At 37.5% G+C, this 22,160-nt stretch overlaps 1 protein-coding gene across 1 annotated transcript in view; it reads left to right on the plus strand.

Moving 5' to 3' along the window:
• The first annotated feature begins 1,211 nt into the window (after positions 1-1,211).
• The window catches only part of LOC134798975 (adipokinetic hormone/corazonin-related peptide receptor variant I-like), a 37,313-nt gene continuing 16,364 nt past the window's right edge, over positions 1,212-22,160 (plus strand). The window contains exons 1-5 of the mRNA XM_063771400.1: positions 1,212-1,219; positions 2,671-2,888; positions 14,482-14,632; positions 18,458-18,648; positions 20,262-20,323. Coding sequence (XP_063627470.1) covers positions 1,212-1,219; positions 2,671-2,888; positions 14,482-14,632; positions 18,458-18,648; positions 20,262-20,323 — 630 coding nt within the window. The remainder of the gene's footprint in view (positions 1,220-2,670; positions 2,889-14,481; positions 14,633-18,457; positions 18,649-20,261; positions 20,324-22,160) is intronic.

Raw genomic sequence — 22,160 nt, forward strand, 5'->3', positions numbered from 1 at the left:
CCTCACATAACTTAATGCGCATGTCAACGGAGAGACACTCACGGACTTTGTACAGAACCTTGAGACGATAAAAACAGTTGCGCATTGTTTCCGAGATATGTTTCTCAAATCTCAGAGACTCATCCATTAACAGACCTAAATTACGAGCCTCTACAACTCTCTCTAAATGAGATCCATTGATTGTAACTTGTGGGTTATGTCTTGTAACTATTTCAATCTGTTTTTTTGTACCCAACAACATAAATTTAGATTTAGAGGAGTTTAACTGTAAATTATTCTGGTGACACCAGTTGACTATGCTGGATAAATCATCGTTAAGTTTATTTACAGCTATGCTTGTGTCACTTGCTTTGAAAGATATATATAATTGAGTGTCATCCGCGTATATGTGATACTTACAATTTTGTATGTTACTAATTACATCTGCACTATACAGACTAAATAGGATAGGTCCTAGAATCGAACCCTGTGGAACACCTCTAGTGACCGGTAATGTGCTTGAGAGTAACTCAGTGCCATCCTCATGACAAATTTTGACATACTGCGTACGATTAGTAAGGTAACTATGAAACCATTTCAGAGCCAGTGTGTCAAAACCATAGAAGGCTAATTTAGATAAAAGTAAAGTCGTGTCAATCGTGTCAAATGCGCGAGAGAAGTCAAGTAACACCAGTATTGTTGCCTGACCAGCGTCTTGTGCAGCTAGGACATCATCGACCACATCTATAAGCGCAGTGGTAGTGCTGCGAAGCTTTCTGAAACCGGACTGTTTTTTTGGCAGGATGTTATTTGCCTCAAGAAACGCCGACATTTGAACGCAAACAATTTTTTCCAGTACTTTTGATAACACTGGAAGTATGCTGATTGGGCGAAGTTCTTTGAATTCATTAGGATTTGGGGTTTTTGGAATGGGTTTCACAACCGCCACTTTCCACTCGTCAGGGAATATTCCAGTCTCTAGAGATTTGTTGACTATGGCAGTTATTGTAGATAGTGTTGTTGGTAGAGTCGTTGATATCATATTTATGTTGAGTCCGTCGTTGCCCTGTGCATTGATGCCAATTTTTTTAATTATATTAAATATTGTTAATTCATTAACGGGCTCTAATTTAAAAATATTATTGCCAAATTTGTGAAATTCAAAGAATGTCAGATTCGATATGCTAATGCCGTTAGTGATTGGGAGCTTCAAAAAGTGTTCGTTTATAATGATGAAGAGGTAAGTATTAAAATATGAAATATGTATATTTTTCACATTCTTACATTAACAGTAGGTTTTTATGCTGATTACGACGTTTAAAGGAAACGAATATTAACACTCATCAATAAGTAGTCGTGAATTGGAACAAGTATAAATTTAAAAAAATTGGAAAAGTAAAAAGCACTAGTTCGAGATAACCAACTTTCCGCACGCTAAACAGCTACGTAAAGTAGCACTTTTTGAGCAACTGTATTAAAAAATCTATTTTCGTCCGCTATAGTTACAGTTTCTGTGTGTTTTGCCGGGTATTTACAGTGAATGAGGAACGGTAGGTACCCAAATGTGAATTAAATAATGTTTTTACTGCATTCCTCTCTATAGGCTTCGTGTATAGGTACAGTTAAACCTAACCTAAAGGAAACGAAATAAAAAAGTATGTTTTATTACGGTGCGGCTAATGCATTTGTAGGTACAAGCAACGTTACGTAAGTTATATCTAATCATGCACCTTTAGCTAACGAATAATCCACCCAGTAGTCGGCCAAATTTTTCCCTTAAATATTCCTATTATATAATTTATATAATAGCCGACCATTAGGAATCAAAATTAAACTTGCCAAGACAAATAAAGTCAATAAAGATTTAAAATACAATGGAATTAAAGGCCATTTTACAGGCCTCTTAACGACTAGAAGTTAATTTAAATCAGAAAATGATTACCTACTAACACGATGTTATTTCTCTTACATACGTGTTTGGATGGTTAAAGTAATATTAATTCACGCAACGACGCATTTATGATATAATTATTATCTAGAAATATTGAACACGTCTAATTTTTGCCATTAACTTGCTTTTATAAACGTGGGCATCTCAGAGTAGGATAATAAAATCTAGTCAATTAAGTGAATTTCAGCATTAGTTTTAGCAATATGTCAAAAAAGCTTTTGAATAAAACGATAATAAACCGATTTCGCGATCCTTTTCTTATTTTTTTTAAATATTCCAATAATTATTCGAATATTCGAATATCTCGTCAGAAAAAGTCGAATATTCGAATACCTGAAAGTTTCGAATATTTGCATTCCCTAACCAGTACGTTTACCTTATATTTTATAATAGGTATTGTAATTTTAAGGTATTTACCTATCTATGGGCCACTATTACGCCTCATAATATTTAACACATATAAGGGCGAAATTCTAAATATAAGATTTTCTTACAACTTTCACTTTTTACATTGTAATCCAGTGACATGTACATATGCCATACGATAAATAAATAATTAAACACATTCATAGCCACTAAGTGCTACGGGTTACGCTCGTAGCGCGTAGCCACGTCTTTGCCGTATGTAGCGCGTAGTCGCTACAAACAGTGTACCCGACAGTCGGGTTCTTGGCCCTGAATGTGTTAAATAAAAAGAACAATTAATTTCACTTAAAATAAAAAGACACCTCGTTTTAATTTTACTTGTTTCAGAGTCTCGTATTCCGCGTGCTCCGTCACCCGGAGGTGCCCGAGTTCCAGCAGTGCGTGGCGTTCGACGCGTTCCCGAGCCACCGGCAGGAGCTCGCGTACAACGTGTTCTGCCTCTGCGCCATGTACTTCCTGCCGCTGCTCATCATCACAGTCTGCTATGGGTGCATTTTCTACGAGATATCTAAGAACTCGAAGGAAATATCAGGTTAGTATGTCATACAACTTTTAGGTAAATTTATATGTTTTATGATAATGATTCCCCCTGCATATATTTTTTTTTGCATGTAGCTTATTTACTTAAATATAAACTCGCCTCCCAATATTCAGATGATTAAGCCAAGCAACCAACCAACCAATACCAATAACCAATACCCAATTAGATATACCAATTACCTTCCCGTATTTCTACACATTATTTAGGTAACCTCAAATAGATGAAATGGTTGGTAATTTAAATTTCTTACTCTTTGGATAATTGAGAAAAAACAGCCAGCTAGTTATTTAGTGCCTACTACGGCTAACTTGTAACAATTATAATTGCATATTTTAACATTTATCAAGCTTATATAAAATATTCATTATTTAATTATTCCATCACTTGACTTATCCGCGTCTTCTAAATTACACGATCAAAAGATTAAACAAAAGATAGGTTAATATGTTTATGTATTATGTATGTTAGATATTACATGTACGACACAAATATGGAGACGTAAAAAATCTTGATTTTTTTACTCACTTCATGTGCCACTGCACCACGAAGCTTAAGCAAGTTGATAGAAGTATTTACCTAATCTACATGGATAAATACATGGAATGGATTACATCTACGTAGTTGGCTTAGCGCCAATATTTTGACATAAATGTATATCCAGCTTGCGAATGATAGCAAAAACATGAAGTGTCGATAAAAGAAAAATGAGACATCAATATTTTACTACGTGCTTAACCTTGTTCTATACATACATTCCTCTATATGTCTACGATATGGCGAGGAGTTGTAACTATAGTAGCGTTCCAAACAATCTCACGGCTGGCTTCACTGGCCGCTACCGCCATTGCCGTTCTGGGCCCATAACCCAAAGGTCCGTGGATCGAAACCACGCTCTGCTACCATATTAAAGGATAACAAGAAAATGGAGTTTGCGTGTATATTTTATTAGATTAGTCAAAACATGGAGTATAGAGTAAAAGGAGCGAAATCTCTTATGGTATAACAGTTGTAAATGTGTCCAGAAGTCAGCTGTAAATAATAGTTCCAAATCTCTCCAGAGTAGCGCTAGTAGAGTAGCTAAGGACGGCGTTATTGACGGACTGAGGTGCACTGTTAATGATTTGAATTTTTTTATCAAATATTCTAGGTATTGTGGCGCCACCTATTTAAGGTTTTTTGACGGACACTTTTTGATACATGGGGATTGTTTTCCTATAAGTCAAAAGTGACAGTATGTCAACAACGTTTCATAGCAACATAGAATATATTCAAGACTTCAGTTTAAAGAGGATGTGCTGATGTGCATCCTTAATAGTAACAACGCCCTGATTATTTACTGATTGTGATTGTGATCGTGATTTATTTTTGGTTAAAGTTTCTACACCCGTGAATTATGTTTTTTGTCTCTTTCTGCACAGTGATTTTCTTTTCCTTTAAAAGTTAATGTTCGTGTCGTGATGCAAAGTAATTTCTAAGCCACACGCGTTGTTGGTGTGTGTAAAATCCATGAATATATGAGTTTCTTGATATTATGGATTTGAAAGACTGTGAAAAGCAAATAAGCAAAATATTTATGTAGTTTTTTTAGAATACCTACACGTATATAATATGTAAATTTAACATACTAACTAGGGTAACACGTGCCATTGAACAGGATGATATCAGGTTGTTTGTAGTATGTTTACCGTTCTAGCCTATTTGCATAATTTGGCATTTGGACCACAAAGGATCCCGAGAGTGACCACGTACCAGGAAAAAAAAAACAACGCGGAAATGCCTCCAACAATGTGGGGTTGCGATAGGTAATTTAAAACGTATATTTTCACATCAAAATGATGTAATTTTGTTATCAATCCATTGTACGTGTCACTCAAGCAAATTATACATGTAGACTGCGCCTGTATTTGCCTGTCTATCGCTCTAAAATGCAAGATAGATAGAGAGCCAGATAACGAAATTTCTATTTATAGTTTTTGCCCTGTTTCTTATATTAAATATGTAAATAATAAGGAAGAGTTACTTCGTTTGTGAAATCAAAACGAATAAAATTAAATCATTCAGAAGTCGTGAAATTATATAATGGTTTCTTTTAGTCGAATATTTTAAAAGGTCCTTCGTTTTTGTCTTCGTCGGAAATATAATAATATAAGTAAATCTACCTTTTTGTTAAAAGCGAGAGGGCGACTGTTTGAATAAAACATCAATCCTACAACTTTTTGGATATTATAGAATATTGTCTTTATTCTTTATTCTTTATTCTTTATTCAAACACTATGTATAAGTTTACAGCTCAAGCCAAGGCACTTATACTGTTAATTAGGTACATATATGTTGTCAGTATCAGTCAGTATCATAAAATTAGTAGGTACACTTATTGTATTACACACTTATCTTTATAATTGAACATACATATTATGTATTACTAAGTTACATAGAGATAAAAAAAAGAATCTGATATTAAATAACATAGGTAGAGTTTAAAAAAATCCTGATACTACGTTGTAGGGACGGCCACTTGTCTGCGAATATGTCTGCGTTTTGGACTGTAGCTATGAAGTTATTTAGTAATTCTATTGCTCGGTACGTGGGTGCGTTTGAACCGTGATAGGTGCGAACATTTGGATATGCAAAAAGGTTTCTGGCTCTACGTGCGCTACGCCCTACTGCAGCTATGTAGTTGTCTGGGGTAAAAATACGCATACGCTCCAGAACGGATGGGTTGTCAATACGATTTCTTAAAAGCAGACAATAGTGTAAGGCAAGCGTTTGCTTACGCCTTAGCTCGAGAGACTCTAACCCTACCATTCCCAATACAAAGGATGACGGAAATAAGTATGGGTAGTATCCGTAATACCTTTTGTAAAGATGTCTAGCAAATTTACGTTGGACGCGCTCGACCATTATGGTATATTTTGCTTCCCGAGGGTCCCATGCGATAGAATTGTACTCAAGCTTGCTGCGAACATAGGCATTATAAATAATTATTGAGATTTTAGGGTCACGAAATTCAGAAGTCGTTCTAATAATGAACCCTAAAATTTTGTAGGCACTTTTGCAAATATTTATAATGTGTGAGTGCATGTTTAGCTTAGTGTCGAGTGTTAACCCTAGATCCTTTATTTCTGTTACTCGGTCAAGGGGAATGTTAGTAAGAGTATATGTCTGGAGGATATAATCTACAGACCGGCTAAAACTTATTACTTTGCACTTAGATTCATTTAGGTACAAGCGGTTTGTTTTACTCCAGCTGTCAACCATGTTGATTGTTTGTTGGAGTACCGTACAGTCGGATGGATTTACGACCGGTTGAATTATTTTAAGATCATCCGCATAAAATAGTGATTCCACGCCTGATATATTACTTGGCAGATCATTGACCATGATTAAGAAAAGAGTAGGCCCCAGAGTGCTACCTTGACTAACCCCGGAACGAGTGTAATACCTTTCAGATTGGTAAGAATTTAATTGGACATATTGTGTGCGATTCCTGAGGTAGTCAGAGAAGAAAACAAGAAGTTGAGGGGTGAAACCTAAGGCTGACAGTTTGCATAGGAGAGTATCGTTGTCAACTAAGTCGAAAGCTTTCTTGAAGTCGAAATAAACAACATCAACTTGTCGTGCAGTATCCATTTGGCGCAAAACGCTATCAAAGAAGCAAATGTGGTTGGTAGTAGTGGATCGAGAAGCGCGGAATCCATGTTGACAATCTACTAATTTACGATTTATCTGATTAAGTAAGCAGTGGTTTAGAATGGTCTCAAACACTTTTCCAAACACGGACAATACAGCAATGGGCCTGAAGTTTGTGATATCGGAGGACTTACTTATCTTAGGAATTGGGGTCACTCTTGAGACCTTCCATTGGGATGGATATACGCCCAGCTTGAGTGATAGATTGTATATGTGAAGTAACGAGTGTTCTAACAAGCATACACAGTCCTTGACTAGAAACGGGGGTATACCATCAGGCCCAGCTGACGACTTAGGTTTGAGTTTCCGAATAGCGGCTCTGATTTCTGAAATACTGATAGTTGGGATAGCAATCATAGATTCATTGTTGTTACCAGCCTCCAGTTCCGCTTTTTTGGGATCTAGTTGCGGAGCTTCAGGCTGGAATACGGAGCTGAAGAAGGACGCAAAAGCATCGACTGCTTCTTGATCAACGACTATTTTACCTTTATATATGTATTCAGATATTATGTTTCTTGCCAATTTAACTTTGGTTTAACTAATAAACCTTTAAAATTGTGGTTTCTTTAGTTTATAGTTAATATACTCACAACAACTATCTTATATATAACACTTTAAACTCTCGCGTTTTGTACACATATTTAACGGGTCTACCGCTACAACTCTCTTATATGTATAGGTAAATGGACGAACAGTTCATACGGATTGTATGTATTTATGCGCAATGCATTTAATAGGAAATGGAATTGTCGATCAGTGATGGCGTCCACGTAATTTGATCCCCACCTTCTGGCCTATGCAGGGCCGTATATAATACTAGTTATAAAAAAAATAACACATTAACACAGAGCACATAGAACTTCGAGTGTTTATTTTATTCTAAGAAAAATAAATTAGGTCAACCAGGGTAAATGCACCCATGGGATAATTGCGACTATTTAGTATTTCTCTAATACTATTGATTGGAACGCCCTCTATGTTACGTTACCAAGTAGCTTTGGATTTTATATACCGGGTGTGGCCTGTAATACGAGCAAATAATTAAAACACGGATTGTACTCCTCAAACGGTAACACTTTTGTTAAACAACTTTTAAAAATTATGATGTATTTAGACTTCCTATTTTTCATACAAAATAAATATTATCTTCAATGGACGCCATCGCCATGCCATATCATTTGTGATTGACGTTGCTTGTCATGCCTTAAACATAACAAAATTCGCAATACATTGCGTCTTAGAATAAATTATAAAGTGTATTAAAAATCAATCCACAAGTTATTTTTAAAAGTTGCTGAACAAATGTTGGTCAGTATGAGGAATACAGCCTACAGTTAAATTTTTTGCTCGTATTACAGGCCACACACGGTATGTGATACTTACTAACTACTACTATTTTGGGGAAGTGTGAGTATATAAAACTTAAATAAATGTCAATGTGAAATGTGACAAAAAATGCTCACGTATTTTATTTCTCTAAAAGTGGATCGAAAGTTTATCAACGGATTTACTTCTACAGGTAAAGGCACGGTGCACTGGTTTTATAGGTAAAGGCACGGTGCACTGGTTTTCAATCGCTGTTGACGTATTTTCGGTCTAGCGATTTCCAATATGTTTTTAATTGAGCAACTATTCAAACTGTTTTGACCCGTGAAATACCGCCTTTATCAGTTTTGAAAGTAAATTTCGATATTCATTAAAATTTGGATAGGTATTAATATTTTTGGGTATTGAAATTCCATGAAAATTACGCCCACATCATTGTCAAGCAAATTAATTTAATTTAAATTTGTTGCTAGGTACCTGCTGGTTAAAGGATGACTCACGTTAGACGGGGCCGTGTCCGGGCCGGAGCTTCCGGAGCTTCGTTTTCTATAGAAAGCATCACGTGATCACCTGTCATCTGTCATAGAAAAGTAAGCGCCGGAAGCTCCGGCCCGGATACGGCCCGGTCGGCCTGGTCTAATGTGAGTCATCCTTAACGCCAAAACTCATACCAGTATACCGGTATACCCTAATATTAACTGTTACAACACAATGGTTCAATTAACATAAACATTCTACATTAGATTAACGTATACATACCAACATTAAGGGCAGATGCCCCGGTTTTGGCCAGTAACATTTTTGGCCAGTTGAAATATTAATAAATATGTAATATGACTATAATAAGTATTAATATGTATAATCTTTTTTATTAGTTTTTAAAGCATTGTAGGTATGGTATAAAAGACAGCAGACAAAGCTATTCTATGTAATCCATAGGGATTATTCCAGGCAGACGGTCTGGCTAGAAACTTCAATTTACGGTACTATGCTAAGTCGAAGATGATTTCGTGGGTCGTATAAAACTCGTAAAGTAACCTACGTGATGAGTAATCTACGCATGACGCGATACCATTATAATAAAGGATGACTCACGTTAGACCGGGCCGTATCCGGGCCGGAGCTTCCGGCGCATCGTTTTCTATGGAAAGCATCACGTGATCGCCTGTCATGTCATAGAAAAGTAAGCGCCGGAAGCTCCGGCCCGGACACGGCCCAGGCTAACGTGAGTCATCCTTAAGTCTACATCCAGTTGATCGTTTTCTGGCGCCGAGACGCCATTCTAAACCACATTACATTTTCATATAGGTACCGTAATATAAATATGCCTGTTTTGCTCCCCACTGGGTAATTGTTCTCCAACCATTTATATATAGGCATTACTAGCGACCCGCCCGGGCACGGATTAGCAAATTATACACAAACCTTCCCCAAGAATCACTATCGATAGGTGAAAACCGCATGAAAATTCGTTCAGTAGTTTTGAGTTTATCGCGAACATACAAACACACAGACAGACGCGGCGGGGGAGTTTGTTTTAAATATAAGATGTAGTGATGTTACCATTAACTAAATCTTCAACTAGTAAAAACCGGCGTCTAAAGCTTTTGCAGCTAACGTAAACTCTAAGGTACGAGTACACAGTCACGGCGGGACTCGTTCCAAATTCTTGAATCCTAGTACTAACGGCTCGATTCGGAAAATGAATTAGATTTCTACTAGACTTCAACAAGTTACGATACGGATAATTTAAAGATATTTGTAAGATAGATATGTCAAATTTGACGTTTCCGCGATTCTGGGGGCCATCTTGAACGATTTCGACAAGTTATGACTTAGATATCCAAGTCACATCTAGTCGATATCTAATGTAGATCTAGTTGATCTCTAAATCGTCTCAAGATACGTCTTAATACCTAGGCGCCTACAACACTGGTCTACGATACACAACTAGGTATTTAAGAGGTTATATTTAATGAACAGTGAGCCCGATACGGATCAATTTGTTATAGCTTACCCTCAATTAACCCCCGTTAGCTGATAATCGGTTGTCTTTTATTTTGACTCATGTATTGTAAGAAAGGGATCTAAATCAGGCCCGTAAAGTGTTATGTTATGAATAAGGGGGTTAAACTGGTTTTGACACGAACTTGACGATCGTCTTGATGATTGGCGCACATCTCACACGCGTTTCACTTATCTACTGAGCGATCGAAAGGTCGTATCAAAATGAGATCTAAACTGTAGCAAATCTAAATCAGACTCCGTGTTTATAGAACAAAATCTAGGGGCTTATTAAATTTGTACATACACAAAAAAAGGAAATGTTTTTCTACCATTGAAATCATTCCACGAGACTCACTATCTCTAATCAGGATTAATACAGACAAGGTTCATTTTTACCTGAAATAAATTAAATATTATCTCAAGTCGCGTTTATTTTTTAAGCTGAAATTGTGAGCGTGAATAAGTCAAAATGATAAGCAAGTCAAAGAAATTTGTTATTTTAGGTTTGCGAAAATAATACGATAACCTCAAGTATAAAATTCTCGCATGATAGCATTCCCGGTACAAAACGGATAACGTTCTCAAGAACGGCACAGCAACTAGGTATAAGTATATTTCACATAGCTTATGTTTGGTGACAGCTCTCATTTCCATACAATTGTCAATTTATAACCTTAAACCGCAAAATTGTAGTGAGATGACAGCTGTCACCGTACCAAAGCTGTGTAAAAAATACATAGTATCAGTCGAGATGTGTTTTTTCGAAATGATATTACAAACAGTGTAATCAAATGACGCAATGGCAGTCGTAACATGCGGTTCCTGAAAACATCATAGATAGCCTTAGATAGCGTATAGTATAGGTATGTATAGATAAAGCAGTGTTATGTATCTTGTATCTGTATATAATTAGGCATTAAAACGCACGTTTGATGTTTTTATAAAACTCTTTTTCTGCTCTTTTCGTTATCTACGAGTACATACTTACAAATACATTCGTGTTTTAATGCCATTTATTATGTAGCAGTCACATAAGCTACTATTAAACGCTTTATGAGCTTCTGTTTGTTAACAAGCAAAATTAAGGTTTTAAATACATTAGCCCGTTTTTTGTTAACAAAGACAGTTTCTTTAACCAACTTGAAATGGGAGGACCATTTCAAGTTGGTTAAAGAAACTTTTGCCACCCGAGTGATAAAAGCAAATCTATTAACACCCTTCGCCAAAATCATGGTTCTATTCATGCTATTGGTAGTTGTGCAGTCAGAATAAACTTACTTTGGTGAACAAACATTATTACATTACCTTCATTAGTATATTTTTGTCAGTAGAAAAAGGCGGCAAATTGAAAATAGTTGGCTGGCTCGAGTCAACTTAAATTGAACTAAAAATGTGGCTGGCTGCCCGATTGGAATTATCTAGCTCGTATCTAGATGTAATATTCGACGTATCTTAAAGTTCGAATTGGATCGTGGTGATCCTGTTTAAATCATCGTCACAATCGATGGAGCCATATTACCCAAAGATGGATTGATTGAACACCAATGTAACCTACGTCGAAACATCGGAAATAAAGGTAGGATAACCTTAACAAAAAAAATCACGATAGTTCTACGAACAATTTTGATATCCTAAATGTAGTTAAGCGGAATTTAAATCTCACTCATTGTTGCAATCTACATAAGTGCAACTCAGCTGAAACGTCACGTCCGAATTTAAGGTAAAAACAATGATATTATATCGCGGTAGACCCGTTTGTGTAATTATGTGTACAAAACGCGAGAGTTTAAAATGTTAAATATACAACTTTTGCACATAAGGAACTATTTGAATTTCAATTAGTCCCGCATTAAACCCGTCACTACCGTGCATGCTCAACACACGTGCGAACTCGTTTCAATTTTAAAGTTGCGACGAAAGGTACGAAAGCTGTATTCATAAAGTTACAATGTTAACGAGAGGAGTAATTAAGCACACATGTAGCAACTTGAGTCTTCGGGCATTTAGCAATTAGACATTTATGTAGATTGTGCGAATGTTTCCGGTATAAACTTGACTCAATCAGCTCTTTTAAGTTAGAATTTTCCTTTAAGGAAGAGGAAGGAACACGACGATAGTCATTGTAAATGCCCTTTTGTGATTGGCACGGTGGGGTTGTGTGTATGCAGTCTCTTTATGAACGATACAGATTGCTGGAGCGAATACCAACAAATGATCATAGGCACGACGTTTTCACATTGTACGCCACTCCGGTGTGCGAGCGAGACATCACTATATGCGCACGTGCATAGAGCGTTACGTCACACAACTGAACGACGTGCGGATCCGCATCACTGCGCATTTGCGAATTAATAGTGGTAACACACTATCGCACCGCACCAAGGTCATTGTGCGACGCACCCATAAGTAAGAGCGAGAAAGCGATATCTCTTTCTCGCTCTTACTTATGGGTGCGTCGCACAATGACCTTGGTGCGGTGCGATAGTGTGTTACGGCCTTAACAAAGCCTTACATGCAAACACTGGCCCAATTATTTCATGCAACCGATGATGCCAAAAATGCGGGGGTGCACGGGACGAGGTGAGCGAAATCCCGTGTCGTGATTGGTCCGTTCAAAGACACGGACGTCACACAAAGACACTTTCGACTCGAACATGGAGTAAAATTATCGTATGCGTGGCAGAGGGGGTAGCGCGACTATGCTAAGTCTGGAGGATGTTTTGTCTGTGCACTGGCCTTACTCGCATGTCTACACAAAGAGGCGTAGATTAGACACTGGTGTAATTATCCTGGGCTTTTGTTGACTCTCCTGTTCCAGGAAATCCTCCTTGTCAAAAGCGAGATGAAATGTGTTTCTAAGGGTGGTATTCCATCTGTCCAATATATTGGTCCAATGTGTATTGGGTCTTTCATTTTAGCTTAATGAGAGAGTGAGACGCAATGACATTGGACAAAGAAATTGTACAGGTGGAATAGCCACCCTAACCAACGCTCTAGAATTTCCTAACCCTATCACATGAAACGTACCTGTGCTAACTCGGGGCACGAATAGTAATTGATGTTTATTATTAAAGTTTATTGACGTATATTTAATTTTATGCATTTGCTTATTTGGAAATCCTATATTACTGTAAACATGTTCAATATATGTCTAATATCACTTTAGTCTTCGTGCCCCGAGTTAGCACAGGTATTAGGGAATGCTCCCGGTTCTGAGTTTGTATGGCGAGAACCGGGAATTCCCGGCTCCGGTTCTGTATTTGTATAGAAAACCAGTACCGAGAGCACTCCCTAACAGGTATGCACATGATGTCAGTGCCTTCAGAAGTCGTGTAGATTGTAGTAAAACTTACACCCGAGAATCTTGGTCGTTTGTCAATTTTAGGTACTGCATGCGACAGGGACATATGCAAGTACAAGCAGTGACTTGTAACTCTTGTAAGCGCTTAGCTCCACATTTCTCGGCTTGAATCACATACAGTCGGATGTGCAAATAGTGCAACTAGTCAACGTTCAACGTCATAAATATAAATAAATTTTCGTTGTGAGTAGTTATTTCAACCCTTAAGTAGTCTAAAATGTTTAAATGTTTGCAGTCTGGGTGATAGAAATTCTCAAAGAGGTTTTTACCAGACCCTCGGGTGTATCATTTATTTACAACTGTAACTTGACAATTCCAAATACCAACGAAATTGAAGTGTATCTCTAGATAGTCTCCATTAGAGCCTACAATAAGAGAACACGGAATCGAGAATTGTTTGCCTTGCCTATGGTTCCTAATAACAATGTATCCAATAACGACATAGAATGTGTCGTTTATATAATAACTTGGATATTGATTTAGATATTTTGAACATTTCTTTACCTAAGTTCAAAAATGTTTTGTTGTCCCAAAATTGTAAGTAAATATTTATTATCTTATCGTGCTAACTATTTATTGTACTATATTCTTTTATTATCTTTAATAACAGAAGTTCTTTTTTAGTCAAAATTTGTATTTAGCTTAATAATTATTATTCCATGATAATGTTGTGTACAATTATAATCGTAATGTAAGTAATTTATAAGTTGCTTATGTAAGAAATATGTTACAGTGTTGTTTGCCTGCATTATGTTATTGTACCTATTAAAATAAAAAATAAAAATAACATATATGCGTAGAAAAATTACATTCAGCACGTGTAAAGCCTCGTGTAAAGGAGTTTACCTTTTCGGAGTAAACAGTATCCAAGAACGTGTTTATATACGTCAAATTGGATGATAATTGGGAGCTTATCGTCACCATTCTGTAGCATTGGGGCTTCATTTTTATTATTTTTAATATGTGTATATAAATAAGAAAATTTTCGTGGACTTTCACATCGTTGTGATACTTTTCCCTAAGAGGGTACAATGGAGGTTGCTATTTAGTAGGAAATTGCCTACAAATGAGGAGGGCTGTATAACGACTTCTACGCGCACAGAGTCGCGAGTAGAGGTTAGTTCACGAATAGTATATTTGATCGTTGCTATTTTTAAATATAATCTTTTTACTTATTATACAGGTAAATATTTGTTACAGATAAAAACGTGTCCGACCACAGCCGCATCCAACTGCGTCGCTCGGACCGACGGCCGCTGGCGCGAGCGCGGCGGCGAACGCTGCGCATGACTGTCACCATCGTGGCCGTGTTCGCGTGCTGCTGGATGCCCTACGCCACCATGACTTTATGGTAAGGCTACACACAACGTGGTGCTAGCAACGTGTCGAACAAACTGCGCCGTTCGGACCGGCGGCTGCTGGCGCGGGCGCGGCGGCCGTGACCTGCCTAGGCATGACCGTCACCATCGTGGGCATGACTTTCATAGTAAGGTAAAAACGTGTCGGACCACCGTCACATCCAGCTCCGTCGCTTGGATCGGCCGTTTATTTTAGCCCGTTATTCACACATCAGTTATGAAATAATCGAGGAAACGAAGAAAAAATCTTAATACTTTACAGTAAATACACAACAAAAGCGTAACCTAATCATGCCTGTCCCGCAGGCGGCTTAAAGCCAGAATTGTAACGAACATATTTCTGGCTTTAAGTTGGCGTTTGATATCGTGGTAACCTCGTTGCGGATTGGGAGAAATACCGACGGATTTCCTAGCTCATGCAATACGGTAGGCTAGGCAAGCCAATATTAATTATTTACTAGCCACCGTTCCGTGCTCACTGCTCACCCTCGTCGGATATTGGCCCTATTGACTGACCGCCTGTTTTATATAGACGAATGACGAAGATATATTTAACAAGCTTCTCGATCCTAGATTGAACACTATAAATAAAGGATGACTCACGCTAGACCGGGCCGAGCCTGTGCCGGGGTGTCCGATATGTCATTTTCTATGACGGCTGATCGGTAGGGAATGCAAATCGGTTATTTTCGGTTATTTTTTGTATGGAAATTATCGGTTATTAACCGAAACCGCGGTTATTTCCATACAAAAAATAACCGATTTGCATTCCCTACTGATCGGTGATCGCGTGGTGCTTTCCATGGAAAACGAAGCGTCGGAAGCTCCCGGCCCCGGCCCGGTCTAGCGTGAGTCATCCTTTATAGAGTCACAGCATAAGTATTGATTGCCAATCGCGCGGCTTTTTTTCTTTTGAAGTCACTTCTCTGTGCCTCTATTCAAAGAGAATAACTGGAAGTGCGAGTGTGCAGAGCCTTCTTCTTCTTCTCCTCCTTCTTCAGAGCTGTCTAACATCCTATTTAACAAAAATTTCCGACTTTATGAAAACTCCAAAGTAGAATGATGCCATTTTGTAATTAACTAACGAGTACACAAGAACACAAAACATTAAATCGATAGGTAGGTAATAAATATTGGACATTTTGATTTCAAATCACTTATAAGTAACTTAACGCTTCTGCGATTAAATAATAACGTTACTCGTCATGTATTTACTGATGGCCACTTATTCACATCGTCTATTATAATATTTATAATTTATGGCTATGTATTATTTTGTTCTAGACATTTTTTGTTAAAAAATATCATTTGACATGAACAACATCACATATTTTTATAACAAAGGAGAAACGGCAAGTCGTTTCAATATGTTTTCCCTTATAAGTAATAGCTTTTATTTAATAAAATATAATTTAGTAGGAAATTTCTCTTAAAGAGGAACTAAGTAAGTAGTTGGTACAAGTGATGCGCATAGTAGCTACCCACTCGTAAAACGGTCACTTATCACATCCACTTATTGCCAGCGCGAGCTACGCCCTACGAGCGTAACCGATAACACGTGAAAGCTTTATCGGCCCGATTCGAACTTTAAGATACGTCAATTAATAGAAACGATAAGGATTAGATATTTCAGTGACAAATGTGACGTTTCTTCAAACAAAAACGTCACTTTTGAGACTGAGACATTTAATCCATATAGTTTCTAGATCTATTAATTGACGTATCTTATAGTTAGGATCGGGCCGATCGAATCTGCGGGCGGCAGAGCGGGTCGCTGGCAGTGAATGTGTTAAGCCAAGACCTGCAAGCTTGGGAAAACCCATGAGATGGATAGAGATGGTAATATCTTCCATCTATGATTACTAGACTAAACCAGTTGGAAATTCTAGGATGATAAATTCAAAAAAGTGAAAACGTTTAGACCTTGTCTGGAAAAAACACGTTCATTTCGGGACTGACACGTTCTCACAGACCGACTTACCCAGTTTTTAACAATGAAATGGATAACGTTATATAAATATAGGAATTTCTTTGGTTTATTGGTATAAAATACACGTATACGTGGATGGACGTGGTCACGTCTTAGAATTGAGCAAAATAGCGTAATCCGAATCCTGTCCCTTCCTGACTATCTAAGTTAGGATTAATCATAGGATGAATGGGATCGGTATTCTTCACGGACCCTTCGGCGAACCAATATGTGTTACCTACATTGTTACATACGGAAGTGCTATTTATTGTCAGCTGGACATTCTCATAACAGATTTATTGAAGTAGTCTATCTTCAAACAGAGGTAGGTAGGTACACAGATGTGCAGACAAGTGGAAAAGATGTAACATTATTAGCGAAATAGGCACCGCTCGTCCATAATTATCTGAGTTAGTATTAACTATGTAAGGAGTGTAAGGACACTCAGTGACGAGGAAATAGGTTAACCACCTACTACCTACTGTCAATTGTCCTTATACTGTGGTATTATAACAACTGGATTTGATCTATAAATATAGTACATACCTATTACCAAGTTATCTACGGCATTGATTTGAAAACATCATAACTCCGCGAAACGTCTTTGAACGAAAATAAAGTAAGGAAGTGAAGTAAATATTCTTTATTGCACCAATAATTATACATTTTACATACATGTAAAACTACAAAGAAATTTTAACGGAAAAATAGAACCAGGTAACAACAGGCGGTCTTATCGCTAAAAATCGATCTCTTCCAGACAACCTTTGGGTAGTAGGAAATATAGAACTCAAACAAAAGTCAACAGGTAGTGCACGGAGCAAAATATGGAGACTACTAAACACAAACACACATATTACATACTACTTATATTAAACTATTACTTAATACTAAAAGCTATAGTCTTTATTCAAATTACTTACGCTCAGCACCCAAATAAGTTTAATATAATAAGTAAATTACTCGATTTCAAATGTTCAACTACTTGATGAAAAAATATTATTTAAGTTTTATTCTGTGTAAAATCAATTCTTTTGTGGGGCTGGCTATGTTTAGTTCTTAAGATACGCCCATGTACCTAAGTAATACATGAATAGATAATACTATAACTAAAGTTATACATTGGGTTATTTCGTAGCAATGAACATAAATGATCGATGATACTCGTATTGTACTATCCTATCCATCATACTCGTACCTTTCAGAAAACATAAAACAAATGTGAAACGAAACAGCATAAAGGCTTATATTAATAAATATTTCGCAGAATTCAATAATACTCGTATCATTATACTGTAGGAAGTAATACGGTATTTAATTTATAGTCAGCCAAGTTTGTGTGAGGGGTGAGGGTGGTATTCCACCTGTCCAATTTCAGTGTCCAATGTGTATTTTTCTCACATTTTGCTTGAAGAGAGAGTGAGACGCAATGACATTGGACCACGGACCCTACCCTCATTGTCTATATATAACAGCTCCTATATAAGCTACATGGCTGAAGCAAAAGCAACACCAAAGTCATGGTTGTGTACCGTGTGGTGTGGTCATTAATATAAGTTACGTCAGTAACTATTCTGTATTCGTACGTCAGTACGAATAGTTGAAAGATAGAGTCTGTGCGGAAAGAGAAGAGTCGTGGAATGTAAGGGAGCCCATACATTCTACGACTTCTCTTTCCGCACAGACTCTATTCTTCTGAATGTACAGTCACCACACGGGAATGTTATGCCATTTAGGGTTCTTGCTAAATTGGAAATTCTATACCATAAGTGTACGACAACCGATTAGCTAGGACCCTAAATGGCGCAACAATCGCGGAACGTGATGGTACCTACGCCACTTTTTTTAGGTACATGGTGGACCGGCAGTCGGCCAAGCACGTCTCGGCCCGGCTACAGGACCTGTTCTTCGTCATGGCAGTGTCCAACTCGTGCATGGACCCTCTCGTCTACGGGACCTACGCGTTGAACCTAAAGGCCATCTTCACAAAGACGTTTAAGAAAATCTTCTGCATACATGCCGCTAGCAATGAGATCACACGTGAGTTTGTATTTATATTTTGGTGCAGTAACTCCCCCCAATAATAGCAACTTTGTCTTAAAATAAAATGCCGAATTGCAATAGTTATAGGTTTATATTATCTTCCTTAAATTTGTGGTTTAGAATAAAGGATGACTCACGCTAGACTGGGCCGTGCCCGAGCCGAAGCGTCCGACATGTTATTTTCTATGACGGCTGATCGGTGATCGCGTGGTGGTTCCCATAGAAAACGAAGCGCTGGAAGCTCTGGCCCGGCCCCGGCCCCGGCCCGGTCTAGCGTGAGTCATCCTTAACAGAACAAACGACGAGTAATCAAGTAATTAAGTAACATATATTTAAACTATAGGTATAACTTAGTTTTACGGTGCAAAACACATTTCGCCACCTTTCGTAGTGTTTTCAAATCACATTTAAATAATTAAATACATTTATAGAATACCTACCGTCCAGCGTAATATGAACTTTCTACTAAATATTCTCACATCTTAAGCCAACGTCATTTTGAGTTGTTGGAATGACTACATTTTGTCAATTATTTAAATTCCACTTTGAGTAGTCTCAATCTCGGCTGCTTACCAGTTAAGAGAAGATTTAAGCCGTCTTAATAATTTCGAAATAGGTATTGTCTTTAAAGTCACTAATTGTTTGCACGTTTAAATTAACATCTATATTGATTTTGTGCCCGAAATTTTCTTTACATTTCAACTCTATAAATCAAAATTCTACAGCTTATCGAAAGACTAACCAATCTAAATGGCCTAAATTATGAATTGCCTAGACATTTTCAAGTAAAACGAAATTAAAATTCAGGTGTTGTAGACGACGCCCTGTTTTCTGGGATGGGTATAGAATGACACAGACTTATAGTTCGATTTTTTTAGCATTAGAAATAAGGTAAACAATCTTGATGTGTCTTTTTATTGAAAAACACGTTTTAAAAATAAGTCACGGCAAATATGTAACAATTATGAATCTAATACGATAATTTATATTCTTCTGCTTTCATAAGTAATAGTTGTCAAGATCGCTTACCTGCTTTCTAATGCTAAATAAAACGAATTATAGTATCTATAGGTATCTAAGTCATTTTCATTAAGGCTGACATAGCCTTTCATTTAATCTAAGGAGAAAACTGATTTGTTAAATAGCTACGAAAGCGTTAAATGTACCATCAGGCTCACAGATCTCATTGTGCTTCTTCGTTACGTACGAATAAGTAATAAATAATCTTAAATATTTAGAGTTTTAGACTAATGAAGGCAATATTATTGGCTCTATGAAATGTCTGAAACTTAATAATGTTAACGCTTAAACCTAAATATGACTGTCTTCATCTTTAACACTATAATAATTATCTAATGAAAGAGCGATACCGCAATGTTTGGTAACTGTGATAGAATGATTTCACTACATCTCGCCTACTGAGCTGTGTTATTCCGTAATCTTTTTTAAACCGATAATTTCTACTAGAGTTCACTCTTCTGAAAAGTTTATCAACCCCCGTCTTCTACCATACCAATGACATAATATATGTATATAATAACTAAATCGATAGCTCCACGGAAACAGAGGTATTGAAATAATTCAAATTGTATTGTTTCATATGAACAAAGGGATGTCAGCGCACGCAACTCTCAAGACTAAGCTGCCGACCAACGACTTGCATCCTGCTCCGGTAAGTGCTTTATTTACGTACTAGCTGTGCCCGCGGCTCCGCCCGCGTGGAATTCGGTCTGTGTCAGTAAGCGGCTAATTACTAATCCTAATTTCTCTCCCTCTCCCCTGGAGGCGGAACTTGAAGTCAAGTTGACAGATGGATATGCTAGAGGACTGCAGTCCAGATAAAATATTTTACAATTAGGTACCACGAAATAAAACTACACTCCAAAATCAATATTTTTTTACGCCCTTATTCAAATGTTACACGTGATTTAAACGACAGAGTAGTAGATGTATATCGGACGATACAGTAAGGTATACGCGCGCGAGCGTAAGCGAAGCGGCCTGCCTGGCTAGAGCGCCACTCACTGTGGTCTTCTTCAGACTCCTGAGGAAGACCACGTGCCCCTTGTAACCTCAATGCGTTGCGAGACTTTCGCGAATGATTGGATTTTTTTCTGGAAGGCATGATAATGCGTATTAAATGCGAGTCCCAAATCGTTTGACTCCGCAAACGACCAGTGCCGTTTTGATGCTCTAAGCATTTCTAGACCATGGTGCCCCGTCTCCCTAAGGGTCATCGAAATTACATTGAATATTTTGGTTAGTTGAGTGACGTTCATTGCCGCATTACAGCTGAGAATGGAAATTAGTCACATCATTTTATCACGAAAATTGACAGTGCTGTAGCAGTAACGTTGCAATAGAGTAATGCTGCTGCAGTCGCCATACCTCAGAAATATATTGAAAACGCGAGCGAAGCGAGCGCGAAAATTTTTCGATATAAAAACGCAATTTGATAGACAGTTGTACATTTTTACTTTTAGTATGGAAATCAGTCACATCATTTAATAATGAAAATTGACAGTGCTGCAGCAGTAACGTTGCAACAGAGAAATGCTGCTGCAGTCGCCAAACCTGAGAAAGATATTGAAAACGCGAGCGAAGTGAGCGCGAAAATTTTTCGATATATAACGCAATTTGATAGACAGTTTTACATTTTTACTTTTAGTATGGAAATCAGTCACATCATTTTATCACGAAAATTGACAGTGCTGCAGCAGTAACGTTGCAACAGAGAAATGCTGCTGCAGTCGCCAAACCTTAGAAAGAAATTGGAAACGCGAGCGAAGCGAGCGCGAAAATTTTTCGATATAAAAACGCAATTTGATAGACAGTTTTACATTTCTACTTTTAGTATGGAAATCAGTCACATAATTTTATCACGAAAATTGACAGTACTACAGCAGTAACGTTGCAACAGAGTAATGCTGCTGCAGTCGCCATATCTTAGAAAGTGATTGAAAACGCGAGCGAAGCGAGCGCGAAAATTTTTCGATATAAAAACGCAATTTGATAGACAGTTGTACATTTCTACTTTTAGTATGGAAATCAGTCACATCATTTTATCACAAAAATTGACAGTACCTACTGCAGCAGTAACGTTGCAACAGAGTAATGCTACTGCAGTCGCCACCCGAATGTCGCCTTTATCATATCTTAGAATGTTACTGAGAACGCGAGCGAAGCAAGAGCGAAAATTTTTCGATATAAAAAACGCAATTTGATAGACAATTGTACATTTTTACTTTTAGTTCCAACCAGGCGCGAATCCAGGATTTCATACAGAGAAGGGATGGTACGTTATTAGATGGGTACTTGTACACGTAGGTATAAAAGTTTCATGTAGGTACCTACTCCACGACGACTGCAATGCTGATGCAGCCTGCGCTTTTTTTGCCTACGGTTTTGGTGCCCCCTAGACGTGATGCCCTAAGCAAGTGCTTATTTTGCCTAAAAGGGTTAAACCGGCACTGCAAATGACAGAGGTCTATGTTTTTATTTTTCAAAGT

Source organism: Cydia splendana, chromosome 17 (genome assembly GCF_910591565.1).
Source record: "Cydia splendana chromosome 17, ilCydSple1.2, whole genome shotgun sequence".
NCBI classification, from domain to species: domain Eukaryota; kingdom Metazoa; phylum Arthropoda; class Insecta; order Lepidoptera; family Tortricidae; genus Cydia; species Cydia splendana.